Genomic DNA, 19,904 nt, shown 5'->3' with positions numbered 1-19,904 from the left:
GAGGTCAAACTTGATCACGTAGATAAAAACCACTTTCAGGTGGGTTTTCATATTGAACTAATTTAATATCATTCCGTTACACAATTCCAAAACGAATACATTGGGGAGTAATTTTTGTCACCAAATGCGTAGACAGACAGCGTAGATTTTGTGGGGACCAAAATTTTTTATAACGTGAAACCACGATTACTCGCTCTGAATAGGATATATAACAATAGCTTAAGGAAGCTCTCCGCACATTTACTTAGCTATCAAGTTATTCAATCTTTCTCGGTTGGTTCATACTTCATAGTAAGTTAAAATTGCCGGGTTAGTGAATTGATCACGAATAGAGCAAATTAGTGTTGGAAAAGACACGGGTTTGCGTCTCGCTGCAAATAAAGCGAAAGCTTTTCAAAAAAACATACGTTGGGGCCCCTGCATGACCACGGCTATGATTGTCACCCTCTTTACGTGCCAAGACAAGTAATATTAGTAATCAAAGGAATTCTGATAATTCATCAAAATATTGACATTCAATCATAACAGATCCGTTCACCTTGCATTGCTAATATTTCCTGGGTTTTGCATAAATTACTCTCGTCACCGTTTTTCTTGTCGTGAGCAGTGGATTCTGGTGTGTTTGTGCACGAAGATCCTGTCATCTTTGGGGATCTTTCCAATACAACTTTCGGGATCATTTTGGGAGATAAATTTTGCTTCGGGGTTACATCTCTTGTTTTGTCAGCTGTGGTCGAAGATACAGGGACAGTTTGATTGTTTTCACTGACGCGTTTTGGACTCGTTTGTTCTGCTTTGGAATCGTTGTCCAACGGGGTTTTGGGGATATTTTGATCTAGACTGTCTCGACGAATAACAAGCTTTAAACCTCGTTTACGTGGGGAAGTCTTTGGTGTGAGGATATTATCGGTCGATTTAGCCGTAGTGGAAGAGTTGTTGAACCGCTCGTCGACATCGAGTGACTTAGATACTTTGCGTTTTGTTCCGCCCCTAGATGATGCTCGTAAGCTGTATAAAGAAGTGCGTCGCATTGTTTTGGTTATCTCTTCCGCAGTTTCATCATCACTCGATGAAGTCCCGTCATCTAGAGCGTTTGCATCAGCACTTAACACCCGTTTTGGGTTTTGTCGCAACTGTCTTCGACGAATGTGACGTAATTCTGGTATTTTGGGGGCTTTCGGATTGTAACCACACCTTATTCGGTTAGGACTTTTCTTCGGAAATGAAGAAACGGGGGTAACTGCTGCTGGGATTGGCGGTGGGGACTTCTCGGTAGTGAATGACGACATAAGATTCGCAGATTTGAATCTAGCTTTTATTGGCAGCTTCCTTTTAGGGCTTATTTTCGGTATCTTTTCGGGGCTCGCATCGCTACCCGCCTTTTCGACTTTAGGAAGTTTTTCATCCGTTTTGGGCGCCGTAACTGTACTCGTTTGGTCCTTTTTTGATTTTGATTTTTTGCCCGTAAAAGCTGCTTTTATTTTAATCTTTAGTAAATTTGGTTTTGATTTAGCTTTTGGTTTCATTTTTGGGGAACCTTCATTTTTTTTCTTAGCTTCTTCGCTTTTTTTCTTTGTTTCTGAATTTGTTTTCTTTTTTGCACCTCTTACAAAAGCCCAATTGTCTGACGCGATGTCATAAGTTTCGTCATCAGATGACATGAGATAACCGAAACCTTCATTGGCCGATTCATCGCTGCTGTTTGTGTAAAACGCGGTGTTAATCCTGAAAATATAAGGAATGAAATTGGTAATAAATACATGAAGACACAAACAAAAAACAATTCCAGGAAAACAATGTATAATGAAATAAGAGGATACGATTTACATATTTATCCCGTGGGAGGGGGAGGGTGGTGAGACGGCTTAATCATACTTACTCCACGGCCTCTCGTCTCGTTACCAGTTCGTGTAGATTAGGGGATTAGTTTAGTTATTTGTTTCATAGAAACGGGCTTCGTGGAGGAGAAAACAATAACCGACTAGCGGTCACTCTAACTACCCTACATCGCCGAGGAGTTCAGCAATCCCCCGCACACAATTACCCTCCACGGGATTCGGACCAGTGAACCCACGCAGGGTTCGATGACAAACGTATCCCTAACGCTTAGCACATTCGCGCCAATCGTTCATGCTTTATCTTGAACGCGAATTTATACTTGAAATTTACTTGGCCAATTGAGGATCGACTGAAGCACACAGAAAAAGATAATTAACGACACCATAAATCTTGTTTATAATAGATATTCTGGTAATCGGTTTAAACGACCTACAATAATGTTCCAGAATAGCTCTTTCTCATAGATAGATCATCTCAACAAAGAAGGAACACAATTGAGCTTGCTCATACAAATGAGTCTCTTTTTAAGAGCCATATATGACTTGATCTCAAATTGTGTGGTTGCACACATGACCTCGGACACTTGTTCCCACTGGTGGTGAATAATAATACCACGAGTCCACGATATTGATTAAACAACATAAGATAGTTTCAGTCATTTACTTCCAAGTTATTAGGATTTAACTCAAAACTTATTAGAACAAAACATCAACTGTGGGAGCAATGGTGAAAAGCAAATTTCGACTACAAAAAGAGACTTTGCTTCGATGAAAACTCGGTTAAACTTATGTTATGTGAAGTGATATTCAAATAATTTTACCTTATTGAATTAGCATTGGGTTGACACAGGTAACATACGAATACCGCAGTACACGGAAAAGTGGAACGACGGATAGTTACACATCTCGCAAATCCACATTTAGGTTTAATAAAAAAGTCGCAAACCTAAATAGGATATTTTTAATATGAACAACTCACTCGTCATCTCTTTGCCTTTTCAGCCTTCTAGTTCGAAAACCGTATCTTTGTTTAGTAACCTCAGAATCGTCTTCCATTTCTCCGTTTTCTTCCCCAGTTAACTCCTTTACATCAGAACCAAATTTTTCTCTCGTAACGTCTTGAATCGTAAGATTACCCTCGCTGTCTGAACTGCTGTAAACCTGTTTTAATTTAGTTTTATATTATTGAGTGCCTTAAAAAATTTATAAGATACAATTTGCATCTATCTGGTAAGCATTACTGTCCTTCATAGCACTAACGATTTTGACGTAAACATCAAGAAACATGAATGCTATAAACGAGATCACATGCTTGCGCTAACTTTGCCTATAGGCATATTATACCACAGGAAAACTCAGAGCCTTCATTTTTCGGTGTTATTGTAAAATATTAGCATTTGGTAATGAGTTATATCGAGCTTTGTCAAGGTATTGTTATGTGAGCAGCATAGCCTCGGGGCGGTTAAAATTCTGATTATTATTTGCTTAAATGTGACGTCACGCCGCACTTTGCTTGAGCTTCACGGAAGGTCAAGTATTGAACTTGAAGGAACAAACTTACAGAGACATCATGGTGGTACAATGTGTCACGTAAATAAACGTCATGATGACCTTTTATGTTACTATAAAATGGGCATTCCCTTAATCTTTCGGCTACTAATTCATGTTTTTATCCCGCAGGAACCAAAGAAATTTTTTTTAAATATATATCTCTTATTAGGGATTTTTTCCTTTCAATGAAGAAAAATTGTTTGAATTGTAACAGTAACACGAAAAAAAACAAATTGATGACAACTTCTTTGGTCAATTACGTTCTGCCGATCTTTCCAACTGTGAAATTAGTCATGATAAACTATGTTATATTTCGTGAATATTCATTCATAGAATGTCTTTCAAAGAGTAACAAATTAGATTTCATAGACCACAATGAATTGTGTAAAACATGCCCTTGTAAATAAAACTTACCGTGTAGTAATACATTTCAGGAGATGAATCTTCCGAGAATTGATCAAAAATTCCTTCCCGATGGTCTTGATCATCACCGTCGACAAATGAACTAAAATGATATCAGAAATACATAAGAGTGGGTGATAATGGTGTTAAAGGATGTAAAATGCTTGGTATTGAAAGTCGGGGTTACGTGTTGGGTTGATTTCTAATTCATTCAAGTTCACATTCTGGTAAAATAGACACGTGTGAAGGCTTTGATGTTTGTTGGTTTTGCACTAATGGGAGGGAAGGTTATAAGTCAGATCAAACTCAAATAGATCAAGAAAAATAGAAAGATAATATTAAATAGAATAAAAATTTGACAATAGTTGGAGGCAACAAAGAGACAAGAAAAAAAGAGAAGAGAAAAAATGGTGAAAACATCAAAACATTAGGATGAAGAGGTTGAGACCAAAACTGAAAAATGGACATGGTAATGGAGAGTGAAGGAGATCAAAAAGGAAATGGGAGATAATATAGAGGGAGCTTATAGTGTCTTACAACTGCTGTATTATAATCGCATTTAACAGGTACGATGTGAGGTGATAGTCAATGTGCAGAGCAGTTGCTAAATCAATGCATTGCTGACTGGTATTTTTCAAGTCGCATTTTATTAATGGCGCATGATTGATTGTTGTATTTTATTCCGATGCCATGGCGATGTTGTATGACTGAAGGGTTTTAAGAGTGAAATTTCAAATCTGTGTGATCTTCAATGGTGATATGCTGGGATAATTTACAAATATTTTCATTTGAAGATTAGTGATTTTGAGTCGCTAGAAAAGCACTAGTGTCGGCAACTCCCGCCAGGAGATTTTATACGGCACGCGGCGTCGTCAACATTTTTCCAAAAACACGTTTCAAAATGTTAAAATAATGAAGTCGATGGGAAACGCATATAATTGCTGTGTTTAATTTCATTGATTCGTCATTATATCTTTTTTTTTCATTGATTGTACATCATTATTGTTCCCTCGCATGGTGGTATTTGCATTTTATTCCGTTTTAACCATGATGATAAATGCGATGTCTGAAGCCAAGATGGCAAAATCAGATGTGGGTCAATTTCAAGAATTGTTGCCAACAGATTTTGTGATTGCTTGTCGTAATGGCAGAACTGTATGTACAATCTGCTGTGAAAACGTCATTTGTCGTACCTCGAGTATTAAACTTGATTTCGAAAAAAGACACAAAAAATATTAAACAGTGATTCTGAAAAGATTGAAGCTTCTAAAAAAAGCGCTTTTTCGCTACGAAAAACAAAGTAGTATTTTAAAAAAATTCACTCGCAGTACAATTCACAAGTACGGAAAGTAGATACATAATGTAGAATGTATCGTCAATCGCGGAAAGCCTCATACCGATGGTAATTTCATTAAAGAAGTATTTATCAATCGTTACAAAGTTCTCTTTGAGGATGTGCCAAATAAAAATGCCATTCTCTGGAATAAAAATCTCCCAAGGTCTGCACCGAGTTAGAAAAAGCAAAGGCAGAATTCCACTAAAATAGATGGTCATAGTGAATATTTTTTTGCATATATAAATAAAAAATAACCTCAATAATTTGTCGTGAAATTTACATTTACGCATAACTTTAGGTAGTTCAAACTATCCAAGCAATTTTACGTTAATTTGTACTGTTCTCATGTCCGATTATAAAACGCAATTTTTCATCGGCACGCTAACGTATATCTTGACATTAAATTTTAAAATATGGCACACCGGAACAAAAACGTTGCCAACCCCTGCACAAGCAGATCAAAACGTACGATATATCAAGTGGTAGAAACACCACAGAAAAAATAATGACGTTTTGTTTTTGTGTCGCTTAAGATGTGATCAAACTGAAGATATAGTAAATTATGTCATTTTCCATGTGGATGTGGCCCTAATTCAGAATGCATTTGATATTTCATATTCGAAAACATTGTTAAATATTCGATTTTGGCCACCCCTGGTGATATGGAGAATGGAAGGTGAACGGAAATAGGCACGCTCGAAAATCTTGATTTGTTCGTCAAAGCCGGGGTGACCACTACAGAAGTGATAAATGATTCATTTTGTGTAGTTATATTGCTGTTGTGTAAACATTGAACTGAATCAATATCACGTCATCAGTCGAGGGATAGGATTTAAATAGTTCCAGAGGAGAAAAAAAGCCGATAAGATGTCTTAAGCAAATGGCGAACCAGTCCATGTGGGGTATAGGATTAGTTAGCCAGTTCTTTGTTTAGACTTGATGGTGGAGGAAGCCGTACCAACCAGCGGTTACGTGAACCACCCTACGACCTACCCTACGACGGCGAGGAGTTCAGCAATCCTCTCGCATATAACTATCCCCGCATGGGATTCGACCTTGCGAACCGACGCAAGGTGATCAGATCGAGAATATTCCTAACGCTTAGCACGATGCGCCACAGCGCCGAGTCGTTTAGTATTTAGTTTTAGTTCATATAAATATTATAACTCAAAGTACAAACTCTAGTTGAATGAATCCGTGTTGCGTTGTTGTTATGATGTCATTTGTGATGGTATGTTTCCAAGCAGATAGTATATATCTCTTTTTTACGCTTGTGTTTTTACGTATATGTTTTGTTTGGCAATCGGTGATTGGACGTGAGTTCCGATCAATGACATCACACGTTTAAAGTTTTTGCCATTTTGTTTGACTTTTTGTGGCATTTAATAACCAAAAATACAAATACAATTACATTGGTTTTTGTTGATATGGTGGTAATAATACTACATTTTTTTTATTTCATTCAGGAGTTCAAATACAAATAAGACCTAGCCTGAATTTTAAAACTGATTTTAATATAAGTCCTCCCCTTAAAATAAGACCAAAGTCGGTTTTTTAAAATAGGAAATTGTTATTTAACAGTAAATGAATATCGGTTTCATGTTTGTATATATGAAAATCTCGTAATTCTCTACTTTGTGATTTTGTTTTCAATAAATGAAAATAAAAGACATCCCCTAAAACAAGCCCTAGTGTTATTAAATTGAAATAAGACACAGTTTTATTTTCGGGGAAACACGGTATTTGTTTATTTTGAGATATCCTACGTTGACACGATTGGGATAAAACTTGTGATGGTCGAAAACTGTGATAACAAGTATGGCTGAGTTTAACTAACATCGATCATCTTAATTAATTTTGAATTGAGTTGCGCGAGACTAACTCCCTATCTTTTCTCGGACCTCCTGAAATACGCGCACCAAGATGGCGCACAACCTGAACTCAGGTTGTGTACCAGGTCAAGGTTCAGGTTGTGAGACATCTTGGTGCGCATATTTTCAGAAGTACCCTTTTTTCTATGCCCTCATGCTAGTGGATCCGTATGCGTATACTGCAAAGATGCTGTAGCTGGAATAATCATGACTATTCTATCTAATTAAAGAGTTCAGCTGCACACTAACACAAATGTATTTCTGTAACGTTTCGTTCGACCAAAGATTTTCTTGCTATTGTTCTAACGTGCTTGTCTGAGAAAGTCTGCCCATGGTCGGACGAAACGTTACAGAAATACGTTTGTGTTAGTGATCATCTTAATTTTCCCAAAAACATAATTAAGTCATTGAAAACCCTCTGTTTCAAATTATAGTGGAAAATACTCTTGAATATACTCAACATATTCGAGAAAAGGAACACAGCAATATTGTAAACTCATCCTACAAAACGAACGATATTTTATAAACTGCTGTGTTCACTAGTTTTCCGAATGAGTAACTTGACGGTACTTTTCACGAAAGCATTTCCATTGTCCATGGAATTAGGTGTATTTTTTGACTCATTAAATGTTTTCGCACCGTTAGCAGTTTCCCAGGCCGAAACCAATGCAATATTCATATATTCCTAGTGGCCAACTTTGTGTGTCATGTCATGCGCACCCTTTGCTCGTGTTCGTAAATGACTTGATGCACGCTTACGGAAAAGTAAACAGTTATGATAAACACGTACCTAACTTGAGATGATGCCATTTTCGACTTTCTTCTTGAGTGCAGAGAGGTCATTTTCAGATTGCTTCCTTTTTCATTGGTCAGTTGTCGATGGTGCAAGGATTTTGAACTTAACAAATTATTCCAAAGTACCAATTGCCTAACTATTTGGTAAGAGAATAGATGGACAAATATTAATACATATACACTTTTTATATCCTTAGGCTTGGAGATTTACTTTTGTTAAAATCCTGCAGCGTGTGTTAAATATCAAGATTACAATTTTTCAGGTACATAGATGCTCAAATTACCCAAATATTAGTTGTGTTTTCTTTTCTTCATCATACATTGCTAAGTCTGTTTGATGTATTATTTGTCAAAATTTAGGTGTTTAAGAAAACTATTAGGCGTGTTTGCTATCCTTCCTCTCACACTATACTTGAGTCTGTTTGATGTATCGATTGTCAATAATAACGTACATGTCTGCAACGAACTGTGAACAAAAATTCTCCCATCGACGATCCCACCTTCAATGGGCATTTAAGGCTTTTTACATATTTTGTATACATCAAGCCCTCACAGAGATGTTCACAGATTCAAGTTAAACCTTCGAGATCATTCAATGAATAAAAAATACGTTTTCGTTCAAATATGAGGACACGAAAATCGCATCGTTGAGAGCACTGAGTTTGCTGAAAAGATCGACAAATATTCAATACGGACCCACTCGAGTATTGCAGGGGAAATGTTTCTATTCAATTAAAATAGAACAGCCTTATTTTCGTGATATTCCGGATTTCATAGAATTCTAAGGAAATTTAAAAAGTAAACAAAAGTAATAGCTTTCCAGCGCATCAGTCTTTTTAAGTGAGCCATTGGTCACTTGTATGGATACCGGTCATCCAGCTTTAAAATAACAGTCTGTCCTAGGTAGGCTTACCACACGCTTTTCAACGTCTTGTCCCGGTGTCCCGACAGGTCAGCCAAATGTCCCGCTTTGGCGTTCAACCAGTCAGCATGATACACGAACAATAACAATGTTCTTGATACTGTTGTTGCTGTGTAGCGTACCGTTAGCCTTCTTACTGAAGGTGGGTGCGTGGTTTTGTTTGTTTCTTTGTTTTGTTAGCGGATAATTGCTACATTTTGTTACGCTTAAACCCCGTACGCCACAAGGGGGCTTAACGTTAACGTAAATTTATTTCTATTTTTCGAACTGAAACCAATATTTGGCCAAACAGCGCATGAACTTTTGATTACAGTATGGTCAATGGCAATGCAGACAGTCATGATGGTTTTAAATGTTGACCCCCAGCGTAAAATTTGAAGGTGCAAAAATCACATATATGAACTTTGGAGGCGTCCCGCTTTGAGATCACAAAAATATGGTAATCCTAGTCCTAGTTGATGCCTTGAGCATTGTGCTCTGTCTGGTCGTCATATAGATAAGATTTATTTCCGAATATCATTAAAGTGCACATTGCAGTAATAAAAAACAACAATGATTATAAAATATAAACGTAGGGGGACGCGCAAGACTGCAAAGTCAACAAGGTCGACCGACCCCCATATGGGATTTCATAAGAAAAACTTTTGTTTAACTTATATAGCACAAATATTGAAAACTGATAGTCAAGGATGAAAGCGTTGTTTTACAACAGTAACAATAAGAAAATCAAAAGATAAAAAATCGGCCCATATGTAAAGAATCGTTAGTTGTTTCAGGAGAGTACATGTATATACGCGATGCGCTGAAGGAATCGACGACGCGAGGTATCGGGTTTCAATAACGAGTAACATAATCGTTGTTAATTGTAGAAAAATAACAAAAAGCTGTAATCGATAACAGATTCGAATCAATTACAACAAACGGCGTCCACCGACTAATTCTGGAAAAATAGTGTTTATTTTTGTTCAATTCAATTGCTGGACACAGGACGGGAGACGGCTCGGGAAGAAGCGTTACATTCTACGCGTCGCTTATTTTTGACCCTTTATTTCTTACTAAGATTAGTACTTTGTTTAGTCAATCTTTAATTGATTCTTGTTATGCACAAGTCACACTCCCGCGGTTATACAGTTAGTGTAATTTATAAAATGACCATAAAGTATTATAATAATAATAAAATTTTTTAGTGATACTACAGCAAATACAACACAAAATGACCCCCCCCCCCCCCCCAAGAACAAGACCTCCACGGCTGGGAAACGATAACTTAAATTGTATTTGGATAGGGGCGCGAATGACTTTATCCGAACGGGAATTTGATGGACGGACAATGGATTCTAAAATTGATAGGTTGCCACTTACCAATCTCTTGCAACTTATTTGATGCAGAATTCATAACCAAAGTTGACGTCACAATAATTCTAGTAAACAGACTAAGCTCTGTAGTTCGAGACATCTCAACGAACAAACATAAAAATAGCGAGCTACCAGCATGAGCGAAGTTGTAATGTTTAGGGTTGTAAGAATCGTGGCACGCTCACGGAACAGATAATACATAAATGCTGAAATGCTTGCTTCTGACGTTTGCCTACGTCTACCTAATGCCCATCTTGTCAACGTTTCCAGAAAAACAAGCGGCTATCAGTTTCCCTTACAAGTTACAACCGCTTTAAAAACTTAAAAATAACCTGTCTTATTGGATATATATATACCGGTATATATATTCACTCAATTTGTACTAATTGCTGTGATATATGCAGGGTGGTCGCTAGAAAAACAGAAAATTTGTCAAACAGATATTTATTTTGCAAAGAATAACTTTTACAAAGTTAAAGAGGTGTGGTATTCATAGATGCTCAAAATGTCGTCAGTGCACTTCAGGGCAGTGTGTTAACCTAGTAGACATTAAAAGTTATCAACCTAAAACATACTAGAACCTGAAAGAAATGAAAACGTATCGAAAAAGAAATGAGTAAGCAGCACGCATTTTATTCGTGATCTCATCTGAATTTCAATTTCTGTTTTTTTATAGCGACCACCCTGATAATTTGCACAGAAACTCCAATAGTACTTGGAGGTTTACTCGTAGTCGCCGACATTAATGCATCCTTACTCAATCACGACGAGATTAAGATCGCTCGTCTCATGCGGTACACGGGCATCGTATACAGTTATGGGATTCAAAATTTGAAGAACGGGTTCCATTTTACATCCAACTCACTAACAGAGGGTTCTCTCATCACAGAAAGCCATGTTGAACTACTGAAAAAAAATGGATTCGCTGATTATCACGACATACCAAAATCGTACATCTGGCGAGCTGTGCGCGCAGGAAATTTTCTGATGCAAAAGTGTCGATTTCGAGGAAGTTTCGTTGATCCAATAAAAACGTGCCTTTTGCCATTGTTAATTATCGTGCGAACCCCCTGAATACCACCATTGACAGCTAGCTGTGATGGTAAAAAATGTTCTAATGCAGAACTGTTCGAAGGAATAAAAGTTTTGTTGCGCTGATTCAATATAAACCTGTCATGGTTAAACATCCGGGCTCGCAGGTCAATTGACAATGCGCAACGATCGACGGTAAAACAATATCTGGCTGACCCGTCATCACTTGCTTAAAAAAACGTTTTGCAACGTTGTACCAATATAATGAATATAACCTGAATATAAACCTCCTGCCTAAGTTCGAATACCACGATGTGAAAAACTTCTTTATTTAATGGTGTGCAGTCGGTCACAGATCTTTCGGTCATTTCATGCAATAACTAATTACAGTGTTCGTCCTACAATACCTCTTTTTCAACTTCAATAAACATCTTCAGCAGATAAATGTGCAGTAAAATTACCAAGATCGGCATTCTAAATATGAAAAGCACGTATAATCAGTGCCTCCTGCGATGTTTATATAGACGAAATTTCCATGAGATCAATCAAACGATCAATGCATGCAGGTGACATTGCTCAATATATAAACAATACGCCCTTCAAATTTTTGAAGAGGCACTTAATTGAAACATGTCTAGAGAGGTCGTCATTCTTCAGCTTCTGTATCCCATTCTTTCTCAGCGGGTTAATTTTACATCTATAACGCTTCATTTGCTAACACCCACATTTATTCACTGTTATACATATAAATCTCTCTATACCAGTACATGATTCCTTTAGTAATATTCCTACAACTTTTGAACAGTGTTGAAATTGTTTTAAGCAACTGCAGGCAATAAAAATCCACTCCGAGAATATTTTCTATTTAGGTGTCAGTCATGTTTCTTGTGTCATTTATTAATACATCAAATTTTAGAGATTAAATTAATAATCTGGCAGTGCGTAGGGAAGCTGGCCTAACGTACTGCAGATGAAATTGGCAATTCAGTATTAAACATTTCGACGTATATTTGTACGAAATCCAGTGCTGGTGAACCGTTACATCTTTTTTATCCCATGCAAATGTCAAGGAACGAACAAAATACAGTTCGTGTTGAATTATGCAAGGTTATACACGATCATGATGCAACTATAACATAAACAAAAGGTGTCTGCTTGAAGAAATGTAGCAAAACGTTTTGGCCACAGGCCCACAGTAGACTATATTGAGGCGCTCATTAATACAAACGATTTCCACAGAAGACATTAAATCGAACACGACGCGGACAAAAATGTCATGTTCCCATTATTGGACACGAAGTGGACCAATGAATTCTTTGTTACTATGTTGTTTTTGTAATGTTCCTTTTCTTGTTGTTACGAAAAAATCGCGTTTCTCTTTCACTGCTAGGCCCACTGCATTGGAATTGTGGTTGAAAATTGCTGTTGTCGCTAGAAGGCTATTACTTTTATTTATTTCAAAAAATTTTGTGCACTCTGTTGGATTCGTTTTTTTTTGTGATAAGGTCATCAAAATTAAAAATTCAGCACTTTGTGGTGGTTTTTCCTTTTGTGTCACCGTCAGTCAAATTGTCTACGGCAGGGGTCGGCAAACTTTTGTCGTTCGCGGGCCAAAATTAAAGGTTGCAAGTCATTGGCGAGCCGCACATATTTTTAGAAAGTTAAATTCCGAAGGAATGGCCAATGAATCACATTTTTCCACACAGATGTCAGTTAAATTTCAAGTAGTGCGAAAAGAGTGATCATTTGGTTATTTTCTGCGTCATTAAACCATTTGCACTCAGCATCAACTTTTTTTACGTTCTGTTGCCATTTGTCCAATAATAATCCATTATTATAGGCTCATTAAACGATTTATTGTGAATTATATACTTGTTAGAGTATAATTTAATTTAGTGTCTCAAAACAAATTCTGCCACACAAAGAATATAATCGTCAATACAGTTGTGATGTTAATATAATTCAGTGAAGCGTCGCGGGCCGGATTATACTGCTCCGCGGGCCGTAGTTTGCCGATCCCTGGTCTACGTCACTGATATTATGAAAGATTTAATACCCGTCCTATTTGACTTTGGCCTCGGTGTGCGATTATTTGAGCATTGCAATTAAATCGGAAATGTATTTAAACTGGGGCTCTTGATCATTATAATGGGGGAAATCAGAAAATGCGACATAAAAAAGTAATCTCATAACATATCCCACAATATTCTTCTTATCTACTCTTGTCTTTCTTTTTTGTAATGTGTTCTTGCCTATGTCAGTTTAGGAAGCACATAAATGTATGGGAAATACAAAAAACAGTTCAAGTTGAATTAGCAAGGATATTTTTAGCGTCGCTCTGCTGAACAAAACTACATAGTACGTTGATTCATTTCCGCGATTGGCTTGCCAGAGGAATCCGAAGATTCAAGTTTCATGTTCAACTGAGTTGCCTGCTTCCGGATCGACTGTCTGCAGTTACAGCTTTTAAAGCTCTTATTGGGATATTGATAGGCTATAGAAAAAGACCATCGGTAAAATAACAAGATAGCAAAGTTGAAATATATATGGATACGAAAGTCAAAACGAAGTAGTATCAAATATTTTACGGTATCAGTAGTGTACATTATCAAAAACTTTCCGACTTCACTGACCAGCATCTGAACCGCAACACGGTGCGCAAAAACCTCATTACACAAAACTTCGAAGGGAAAAACGAATACCAGATGACCCCACAAAAGCTTTTGTTGCATCTAACAACAACTTGAATTTTCAAAGCAATTGGTCCAGTCCAGTACCAGTTGTTGAAGAGGAAGGCGATTTTTCAAATTTTTGTGTCAAACAATGTCGTTGGTCGTTATAATAGTCTGAAGCAAATCTGTCTAACGGATTCGCAACAAAATCCCGTTCAACATACAAATAAATAAATAAAATGTTACATCAAACTCAAAGAGGCTAAGCAAAAATGAAGTAAATTACAAAATGTAATCGGGAATATGTCCCATTATATTGCATAATTGCGTCTTACACTGGCATATTCTAAGAAAATCTCAGACTTTGAAAATGTTGAATGAATTAACCCACGATAGCAAACCATCCTTGTCATTTGATATTTATCTTTCAAATCTGCTTCTGCATTCCCAATTCATTGCTTGCTTGGATGCTCTAGTAATCTTATTATAAGTATAAACCATAGACAAAATGTATCAACAAATTATGTATGTTCCGCATATGTGTGCAATACTTTTTCCTTCCTGTTAGAAAGTTGTAAACTCGATGCAATTACGTCATTAAACTGACGATCTGGCTTCTGAATCATATCGTATAAGCTTTGGAATAATTTGGACCTCCACTTACTTTACGACTCAGACATTGTAAAATATTTATCATGATAAATAACATATTCGCCTACGAGCTCACCAGAAAATACGCATACTAAACACGAAACAAGTCAACATAAGCGATGCAGGGGAATTTGACCATTGAAAAGGTCCTGTAAGATATGGACAATACAAAATACAATAGAAAGTTTATAAGGTCACGGAAACGACAAAAAAGCATCATGAACAAAATTTTACTCATTCATGGGGTTGGTAATGTGGCAACTATTGGATCAAAAGAAAAGACGATACCGCAAGTTTCAGATAGTTTAACTTATTTTGAAGTTTCAGCACTTTCTTTGATAGAATTGTATTAAACGGCCAACTGTATATGAGAATTATTTTAACCAAATAGTTGATTCAGGGATAGCGATGATTAGGTTTAAACTAATCGAGATCCACACGTTTTGTCACAATGTTTAGAACATTCTCTGACATATTCTACCTGAATTACATGAAAGCTAAACAGTATCCCATATAAAAGAACCCTTGTGTGCAGGTGACGAATAAGGCTTCAATATTTATGGCTTGGTGTCATTTCCGAGAAACGATAACGCATAGGTATAGCAGTCCCATAATGGCCGAAAACGGCAGAGCTGCAATTACCTCTTCCGCACTACGCGCGCTTGAATGGATTAAAAATTAAAAGAGCATCTGTGCATATGGACGCTTTATACTTATATAATTTTTAACGACTCTAGCACAGGAAATCATTATATTTTGATGCATAACAATACTACGAAATGGATGACCTATTTTGTTGAGCAATCAATCGAGCAGTTATTTATTGAATAAATTATTGAAGGTGTATGTAACAAATCACAATATGTAATTGGAATGACTCTATCGCAAGTATTTTATTATTAGTGCCTTACAATAACGTGAATGCATTTAGATTATCTTGTATATCCTGAGTAGTGGAGTTATGAGAGAGCACGCGATTGCTTTGAGTTTGAAACGATAGTCTTTAACGTTTGAACAGGCCCGCATGTCAATGCGTTGTATGTATGTCCACGTTATAAGTTATATCAAAGTAAATAAACAGCTATCGGGCAATACATGATGTACAACATTCGTTATCTATTAACATGATATATAGTATCGACGTATCAAAATTACCCTTTACATACCTAAATATTAACTGCCTAAACCCCATGTAATGGGCTGCCTATTGATGGCGACAGGAACACATATATCTCATCATGTGAATCGCTCCTATATTCTTTCCTCGCCTGTCATAAACGTAGCGGGTCGGTATTTTCGTAGACCTTACTTCGGGGAGTATTTTTGTCTTTGTAGCAGACAAAACAAAATGCGCCATGTTTTAATTTAGATACACCAGCCAATATACTTTTCTATGCCGGACACTATTATATTCCGGAGGTTAGCAAAGCTTATTTTCCACAGTTATCACTTTTTTTCAAAATATACTCAACAAAGGCAGAAATACTCAAAGAAACAAATCTTTGATAGCTTGACATTCGTAGTTTAGTTAAACCAGGCAGTTCAATAAATTACGCTGTGTATTCTGTTATAATATTCTCTCAAACATTTTCCCTCTCTAGCAAATTATAGTGTGGAAAACCAATTAAATCATTAGGCTATTTAACCAATGTCACAAATGTACCGCGGGCATTTTCTGATTCCATTTTGAGCGCAGTTACAAATATTTCATACGTATGTACTCTCCTAATGCCAAGGGCATACTTAAATACTGACTTTAAAATAGCAATGTAAACAGTGGGTTTGCTTACTGCTGCTATCGACAGATTAGTTTTCATAAATGAGCTCATTGCACATTTTTCGTGGAATAAATAAGTTCCCATTGAATTAGATACTATGTTCTTATTTTCGCTCATATTACTTTTCCGACCACAATTTAAATACGCGAAATAAGTAGATAACTTAGTTATAATTATAACGTCACAATGTTTTCACATTGTTGCGGTTTCAAAATTCGACTGAGACAACACTGCTGCCAGAAGGCGTGTGGACTGATTAAGTGAAACAAAGAGGGAAAAACACACGACCAGCTGTTTATTTGTCCTGCACTTCCAACCCGATGAATTGGTTATTCGTCCGCATTTCATAAGCTTCGACGATGGAAATAAATAAAGCTCTTCGCCAGGTGTTACTCTACCTTTCATGGCTAATTATTCATAGTATGCATTAATATTTGAACTATTTCCACTAATCCTCCGTTTTCCAAATGTGTTAATAACATATTCGACAACGCGACCAACCTGAACCAATTACGTACAAACAAACCTGACCGCATAACCTTTATCCGCGACCGATACAAGCAGATTTTGCTATTTCTTCTTTTCTATACAATCTCAGTGCTATTCTCATCTTTGAAAACCATACGCCGCCTTCTTACTGACTGCCAAACCAGCTATGAGTCCGCGATTGAAGCATAAACACGTCAGTGGCTTGCCTGTAACCAGCGCTATAGTAGACTCGCAGGCAAATCGCATGTGACTAAAGTTTGTCGTGGTGGTAGGGCGCGAACAATATTTATACTACGCGTGTATGTGCTGCGCGCTATTACCTCCTGTCGTAACGAGTGCAGCTATTAACCCACGCGTTTTTATTCGTGGTTGATTGTGAAATCTAACCATATCACTATCAAGAAAAAATGAAAAGCTATTCATTTACGAGGAAGATAAAGAGAATGTCCGATCCACAATAACCTGTTTTGCTATTACACTGCTTTTCTCGCCCAAACAATTGTATATGCTATTAAAAAATACTTGTCATCAAACAGAACTATGAGTTCTTACTTATAAACGCTTCGTATTTTCTTGACTATCATCTATAGTCGTTGAAATGATTAACATACTTGCTTAATTGGTTAAGAATAACCTATATTACGACAAAAAAGAATGTTTTTTAAATATTACGTAAGCATTTTTGTGCCAAAGGCGAGCTGTTTCGCACGTTATGTTGAAAGTATTTGCTTTCGTTGTATGTATGATCGATATTTGGGCAGAAATGCCGAAAATGCAACAATATGGAAATACTTTATATGCGTTTAGGATTAGGAAAACAATTGACCTATTATGAAACTTGGAATACATTATACAGGAAGCATACGACGGCCCTTCCTGGTTCATTCGAAAGCAAATAACGCTCAGGTAATTGAGTATTGCAACGAACTCAAATTTGTAAACATGACCTTTTTTCACCCGCCACGCTAATTGTTACGAGTTGACAGAATAACAGTCGATTTCATACATTTATCAACCAGCAGTTAGGTAGGTACAATCGAACAAACAAAACTTCGAATTCATACAAAACACGATTAAACACGTTGATTCGAAAATATCAAACTCTCTGTCTCAAATATTAGCGTAGTTTATTAGTGGAATATGAGATACACCGATCATTGTTCTCCCTGTTCAGGGTTGCGGCAACCCTACGTAGACGGTGAACGTACATTTGAACTCATGTGTATATACGCGGGTCCAATCTATATGCGGGTGCTAAAACCCATGGGTTAGGGTTAGTATGGGTTCAAATATCCGTGAAACAAAAAAAATTCCATAGGTGCAATTGTCGTGGGTTCAAATGTAATGGAACCAACGCGGACAAGCCTGGATGAAAATAATTGGCATTAGGTATATATATATATATATATATGGAAATTGTTGCTTTTGAACCAGTAAAAAAAATCATTGCAATCACATTTTGCTTCGTCTGACTCGAATTATTCTTAGCAAATGCTGAATTTTTATGTCGACAAATTGAAGTTCAGCGATGACTTCGGTACATTCTGCAGGGACGTCAATCCGATCTTGCACATTTTTCATGATTTGGAAGATCACAAGAAGTAATTGTTCCCTGTTGTGTGAAAAGCGCCGGAAGAGCACGTCGAGGCGAATAAAAGCATGGGGTTGCAATATGTGAAAAAAGTACAATGGGCAAGACAGTCAAGTATTTGAAGCTTAACAACGCCCGCTGTAATATTAAGTAATTCACCAATTCGTTAGTAGGACTTCCACATTTCCACTGTTCGTGATACACATTAGCCCAGGTGGAACCAAATTTACTACTCGGAATATAATTAACAGCACGTTAAACCAGCAGTAACGTAGATGCGAGAAATCCACTGCTGCTGTTCAAAACGCAACACGGATGTACACGTGGCATAAAAAATCAACGAAGCATAACAGACAACGCGACGGTTCACGAGATGATCAAAAAACAGCCGCGTAAATTGTGTGCGTGCTGGCTGCTGGATATCAACTTCCGTGTTTAGAGCGTTTGAAATATGCGCACTAATGTTAATATAAAGCGGAAGCGCATTAAGTGGATGCAAAATTACAGACCAATTTCCGTGACCCTGAATTTGATATTCAAAATATTTCGATACATTCTTGTGGGGCGGCATTATTGAGCAATATATTTAAAACCTTCTGCCACATGGTTATGTGAATAATATATAAGATAGCACATATATTTTCATAAGCATTTTTTTAATACACAGACAATAAGTGACACAGTGGCGACAATACGTAAATCTAGTCAGATTTATTTGTTCTTTTGTGCAATTTGTCTTTTCAGCGTTTTATAGTATCACCGTCAACTCACATTTTTTATGTTACACAACGCTTAATGTTCGTGATTAGTTGGGGCAGACAGAGACAGATCAATCTTTATCAGCTTTTATGCACGTTTCACATCTGCGCAATGTGGCATGAAGTTTCGTGTGCTGAGAACGGTCGTTGGAAGGACAAGATATGTCAAAATTGCAGATTTTGAAAAATGAAAAAACCGATTTGGGTTGATGCTAATCATTTTATATGAATATAGCTCGACCAAGTATTTCTTTATATCTACTTCGCATGTTGATATCTTTGTATAATAAGCACATCCACTATACAGTTCTTTTTTCTTTATAAAACGGCCTATTGTACTCGCTATGTTTCTTAGTCGACTGAAGGCGCATGGTTTGAGCAGTAAATATATTAATTTTACAATATATATATATATATGTACACTATTCGGTGCTCCTGAAGTATGCGCACAAAGATGTCGCATAACCTGAACCCTAACCTGGTACACAGCCTGAGTTCAGGTTGTGCGCCATCTTGGTGCGCATACTTCAGGAGGTCCCACTATTCTATGTATTATTTAAAATGTCTTACATTTTCATATTTTCAAGTTCTTTGTCACCAAATAGTAGTCGACATCACAAATGAAAAGAAGAAAATTTTAGTCAAAATTCATTATGTACATGGTGTTTTATTTTAATTTAGGTTATACAAACTGGTACTACTAGAACGCTCAAAGTTCTAGAAACTGACTAAATACTGATTTTCTAGTTTTTTCCAAACTACGTTCTTGCTCAACTTATTTTAGTATCCCTGCTTCTCCAGTTTGGATAAATTCTTCCTACTCTCTGCCAAAAAGCAAGTAAGTCCATACAGAATAGGTTGT

At 36.8% G+C, this 19,904-nt stretch overlaps 1 protein-coding gene across 1 annotated transcript in view; it reads right to left on the bottom strand.

Moving 5' to 3' along the window:
• The window catches only part of LOC120343807 (uncharacterized), a 29,170-nt gene extending 21,244 nt beyond the window's left edge, over positions 1-7,926 (bottom strand). Inside the window, exons 1-4 of the mRNA XM_039412824.2 lie at positions 7,789-7,926; positions 3,804-3,894; positions 2,818-2,999; positions 539-1,725 (exon numbers count right to left, since the gene is read on the bottom strand). Of these exons, the coding sequence (XP_039268758.2) occupies positions 539-1,725; positions 2,818-2,999; positions 3,804-3,894; positions 7,789-7,841 (1,513 nt within the window). The 5' untranslated portion in view covers positions 7,842-7,926. The remainder of the gene's footprint in view (positions 1-538; positions 1,726-2,817; positions 3,000-3,803; positions 3,895-7,788) is intronic.
• Between the last annotated feature and the right edge of the window lie 11,978 nt (positions 7,927-19,904).

This window comes from Styela clava, chromosome 5 (genome assembly GCF_964204865.1).
Source record: "Styela clava chromosome 5, kaStyClav1.hap1.2, whole genome shotgun sequence".
In the NCBI taxonomy this organism is placed as follows: domain Eukaryota; kingdom Metazoa; phylum Chordata; class Ascidiacea; order Stolidobranchia; family Styelidae; genus Styela; species Styela clava.
The sequence above is the reverse complement of the archived record's forward strand: the minus strand, read 5'-3'. Positions and strand labels throughout refer to the sequence as shown.